The 5,109-nt window shown below is 55.9% G+C and overlaps 1 protein-coding gene across 1 annotated transcript; it reads left to right on the top strand.

Annotated features, from left to right (window-relative positions):
* Positions 1-1,379: 1,379 nt before the first annotated feature.
* On the top strand, positions 1,380-3,443 carry CHST2 (carbohydrate sulfotransferase 2). Its single transcript, XM_034661810.1, has one exon. The coding sequence runs from the start codon at positions 1,380-1,382 to the stop codon at positions 2,871-2,873; it is 1,494 nt and encodes a 497-aa protein (XP_034517701.1). The 3' UTR covers positions 2,874-3,443.
* The last annotated feature ends 1,666 nt before the right edge of the window (positions 3,444-5,109 follow it).

The raw sequence follows: 5,109 nt of genomic DNA, 5'->3' as shown, positions 1-5,109 counted from the left end.
TTTATTACTTCCTCGGTGAGGCAGAAGCCCCAGACCAGCTGGAACGCGAGCCAGGAGTAGAAAGCCTGCAAGCGGCGCTCGGAGTCCTCGGAGCTCACTCGGGCCCGGGTGCGTCCTCAGTTCTCGGAGGGGCGGGCGGTGCCGACGCCGAGGGGGAAGAGCGGAGTGGGCGGCCGCTGGGGCATTTCTGCCCAAACTTTATCACCAACTCTTTCTGAGAGCAAAAACGTGCGGCTGAGCCCGGCAGCCGCAAGGAGACTCCAAGTTTCTCAGAGCCCCGGGCGCCCGATCTCTCCGAACCCCGCGTCCGCGGCCAGGCGCTTAGCGCACGGATTGGTACGGCCTGGGTCTTGTGGCTGGCGGCCCGAGCGGCATCGCCGTGAATCGAGCCCCGCATCTCCAGCCCCCGAGGCTGCGGCGGCTGGAGCCCGACTCTGCGAGGGGGGCGGGCACGGGACGGGCGGAGGAGGAGGGCAGCGCGGCGAAGGGGAGGAGCCACAGCGACAGACGGCGGCGCGCACCAACCCGGTGCAGGCTGGCAGGAGCCGCGCAGAGGCTGGCCCGAGCGCGTTGCAGCCGCTCCGCGTAGGGGGAGTCGGGTAGCAGCATCCTCCCGGGCGCCGCTTTCGCGCGGCGGCGGCGGCGGCAGCGGCAGCGCCGAGGGCTTCCTCTGCCCCGATACCTCGTTGGCCAGAAGCGGCTAGTGTCGGGGTGGGGGGGGCGGGCCGGCAAGAGAGCGCTGCAGATTCGGGCTCCTTGGCCGATTGTTGTGCGTGTAGGGTCTTCCCAGGCCAGTCGGAGGCTGCGGAGCGGCGGGCGCTGCCGGCTATGCCGGCCCGGGCATCCTCCGAGTGATGGAAGAAGCAGCTGCTGCCGCTGCAGGGTCGAGCTGCGCCCCATCCACCGCCGCCAGAGAGATGGGAAGATTCCGGGCGCGGAGGCCGAGAGCGAGAAAGGCGGAGTCGCTTTGCCGGGAGCTGGGTCCTGTATAAGCCCCCTCCCCCAGCCGGCTTCGCCCCCCGGAGCGAGGAAGGAAGCTGCGGTCTCGAGAGGGCGGCGGAGACACCGCTGGAGCTGGGCACGCTGGGCTCAGCGGAGCACGGAACAGGGTTCCAGGCCCGGTGAAAGTTTCCCTTCCCGAGCCGCAGGGCGCGCGCTGCCCGGAAACTGCCCAGGGCTTGGGCTGCCGAGTCCCGCGGCCCCCTCTGGGGCGCGGGGACTCCCGGGAAAGACTGTGCGCGAGAAATCGAGGAACGAGTGACAGCAAGACAGACCACCCGGCCGTGATCCCGGGCGGCTCCGGGGTGCGCCAGCGGCTCCAGGTGAGCGGGGGAGCCCGGCAGACCCGAGGGTGGGCGTTACTTGGGTGGAGGAGGAGGATGGGGAGGAGGATTGGGGCGCATCGGCTTACTCTGCTTCCCCTCGTAGGTCTTTCTCGGAGCCGCTGCCATGGGAGAGCCAGCCTTGGGCGTCGGGGACCAGCCGCCGCTGCTGCCGCGCCCGCCTCGGAGCCGCGGCCCCAGTCCCCGCGCCCGAAGTCGGCCCGCTGCGTCCCCCTCCTGGGCTGCAGGGCCGCCCCCGCCGCGCCGCTGGCCCCGGCTGTGCCTGTGCCTGTGATGAGCCGCAGCCCACTGCGAGCCCTGCCCCCGGGCGNCCTTGCCGCCGCCGCCGCCGCCGTCGGGGCGGCCCCCGCCGCAGCAGCGGGGGCAGCGGGGGTCGTTGCCCCTCCCCGCAATGGCACTCGGGGCACCGGGGGTGGCGGAGAGAAGAGGCAGTTGGTGTATGTGTTCACCACGTGGCGCTCGGGCTCGTCTTTCTTCGGTGAGCTCTTCAACCAGAACCCCGAGGTGTTCTTTCTCTACGAGCCAGTGTGGCACGTGTGGCAAAAACTGTACCCAGGGGACGCTGTTTCCCTGCAAGGGGCTGCGCGGGACATGCTGAGCGCTCTCTATCGCTGCGACCTCTCGGTCTTCCAGCTGTACAGCCCCGCGGGCAGCGGGGGGCGCAACCTCACCACGCTGGGCATCTTCGGTGCAGCCACGAACAAGGTGGTGTGCTCCTCGCCACTCTGCCCCGCCTACCGCAAAGAAGTCGTGGGGTTGGTGGACGATCGGGTGTGCAAGAAGTGCCCGCCGCAGCGCCTGGCGCGCTTCGAGGAGGAGTGCCGCAAGTATCGCACGCTGGTCATCAAGGGCGTGCGTGTCTTTGACGTGGCCGTGTTGGCGCCGCTACTGCGCGACCCTGCCCTGGACCTCAAGGTCATCCACCTAGTGCGCGATCCGCGTGCCGTGGCCAGCTCACGCATCCGCTCGCGCCATGGGCTCATCCGTGAGAGCCTTCAGGTGGTGCGCAGCCGGGACCCGCGAGCCCACCGCATGCCCTTCCTAGAGGCCGCTGGCCACAAGCTGGGCGTGAAGAAGGAGGGTGTGGGCGGCCCGGCGGACTACCACGCGCTTGGCGCTATGGAGGTCATCTGCAACAGCATGGCCAAGACACTGCAGACGGCCCTGCAGCCCCCTGACTGGCTGCAAGGCCACTACCTGGTAGTGCGGTACGAGGACCTGGTGGGAGACCCCGTCAAGACCCTACGGAGGGTGTACGACTTTGTGGGGCTGCTGGTGAGCCCCGAAATGGAACAATTTGCCCTTAACATGACCAGTGGCTCAGGCTCCTCCTCTAAGCCGTTCGTGGTGTCCGCGCGCAATGCCACGCAGGCGGCCAACGCCTGGCGGACGGCCCTCACGTTCCAGCAGATCAAACAGGTGGAGGAGTTTTGCTACCAGCCCATGGCGGTGCTGGGCTATGAGCGGGTCAATAGCCCCGAGGAGGTCAAAGACCTCAGTAAGACCCTGCTCCGGAAGCCCCGGCTCTGAGAGGGTTTCCCGGGAGACCCAATTCCCTGTGGAGACACCCACAAGAGGACTGTGGTGTATTTAAACAAAAACAGCCCAGACCCAAACTGAGGAAGCCCACATATTCTATTATAGATATATAATATAAATAACCACACAGGCACTTGCTGTCAATGTTTTGAGTCATTGAATTTCAAGGAACAGCCACAATACACACACATCTCAGCAAAGGCAAGACTTGAAAGTTCTGCCCAGCTCCCCTCCTCTCCTCTCCCCTACCTCTTCTCCCTTTCTCTTTCTCCCCTTTCCTACCCTCTCTCCTACCTGCCTTCCGTTTTGAAGTGGGATGTTGATTAAATCAAGATCCAGTAACCTTAAATCTTGTTTACAAAATGTTCGTGGTATCTGTGAACGTGGAAGAGTAATTTGGTCGTGAGGGGTGGGGTGGAGAAAGGGGAAGTTGTCCAGGAGCACAGAGCTCCACTGGGCATGATAAACCGAGGAGGCGTTCTTCTAGAAATAGACTTGTGTGAAAAGCAAAGGTTCTATGTGAGAATTAATAAAAAAGATAATAAATAATATTCTTTTTAATATTTGCCTCCGTTACTTTGGATTTCCCTGTGCTACTTGTCCTGTGTAGCTTCAGAGAGAATTTTCTTCCCCTCCCCCCACCCCCTTTTCCTAGTCTGTTTCCTAGAAAACCACTAAGATGGGTGGGAGCAGCTTCTGACTCCTTGATAGGAGACTTGGAGTTGTTTTCTCACATGTAAATCACAGCCTGTCAGGTGTGCAGGAATGGGGACAAACCTTTGAATTCGAAAGGCAAGGCAAGGCAGTGGAGGGAAAAGCTCACACTACTTTCCTGTTCCACTTTGAGCACGGAAAGGAAGAAGCAACCCCTTGGGGGTTTGAAGGCATTCGGTTTTGATTACTGTTAAGACTGGGGAACCTTGAAGCAGAGACAAGTTTTGGTTCTGAGGTTAGTTCTGAAAAAGGATTTTTTTGAAGAAAAGTATGTAAGTAAAAAAAAAAAATTTCTGATGATTGGAACACAGAGCTCAAATATCAGTGTGCACGTATTGTTGATGATGGTAGCAGCTGCTTTGGTTAGAAAAATGACAAGTATATATGTCTGGAGTGTTTTCCTAACATGGAGGCATTTGAAAAAGGAAGTTTCACCTGAGAGCTCTAAGTGCCCTCATAGGCGTTTCCTTTTCTTTCTTGCTTCCCATTCAAATCAGTGCAAAACAGAACATGAATTTATCATGGCTTACGTGGGATGGCCATGAAGGTGCGTTACTTTTCCTTACTGCGTTTCCTAAAAGTAAAATTGCAAAGAAGCTATAACATGTTGCAGACAGTGGAAGGCTTCAGCCAAGAGCTTCTTTTAGATATGAAAATGAATTCTGGGAAAGAGGAAATGAAAATGAATTATGAGTAAGTGTGTTGGATTTTGAGATTTGGTATTTTCCAGGGAGAAAACCATGCCAATTTTCCTGCAATGGTAATGGTGTGCTGCTGTCCTGAGCCCATTTCTACTGAAGCGTTCTGTAGAATGTCGTATTACAGTACGAAGTTTTAAAGCCTGAGTAGGTACAAGAGACAGTGTAGTTATATATTTGATTATAGACGGTACAAGTTTGAGAGTATCATGATTTTATTTTACTGTAATTTATTGTGAACTCTCTGCAGGCCAACTTGTGTTGGTTAAATGCGGGGTTTTGAAGAAAAATATGATGAAAAATAATATGTACATGGGAAAGATTTTAACACAAGGTGATTCTTAACTATGATTTTCCTTACAATGTGAAATCGAACTACGCTGTTAAGAATTCAAGATAAAGAAGCACAGAAGTTAAAAAAAAAGTTGTATTTCGCAGTGGATTTTATAACATACTCTAGAATGGCTAGTTCTTAATTTCCTAAAAATAGTTTATAGTATTGTGTTTATTAAACCAGATGACAGCTATAACACACTGATCGTGTTTTCTATGATATTTTCACGGTAGCGCCTCTGCTGAATTATCATTGGCAGCCGTAGAATATTGCGATAGCTTTAATTTAAGAATACTTTCAAATTAAATGAACAGAATAAATATTGTTGGATGACTATAGATGAAACAGGTTTAACAGGAAATCAAGACAGCATCATTAAAAGGCAACCATTCTGAATAGAATAACCATTTAAAAACAAATTTCATGTGGCGTTAGAATCAGCTCTTACCACTTAATCACAGTGAAATCCATGCTTCGTTGC

Source organism: Ailuropoda melanoleuca, chromosome 6 (genome assembly GCF_002007445.2).
Source record: "Ailuropoda melanoleuca isolate Jingjing chromosome 6, ASM200744v2, whole genome shotgun sequence".
NCBI lineage: Eukaryota > Metazoa > Chordata > Mammalia > Carnivora > Ursidae > Ailuropoda > Ailuropoda melanoleuca.
Note: the sequence above shows the minus strand (reverse complement) of the source record. Positions and strands in the feature narration are given on the sequence as shown.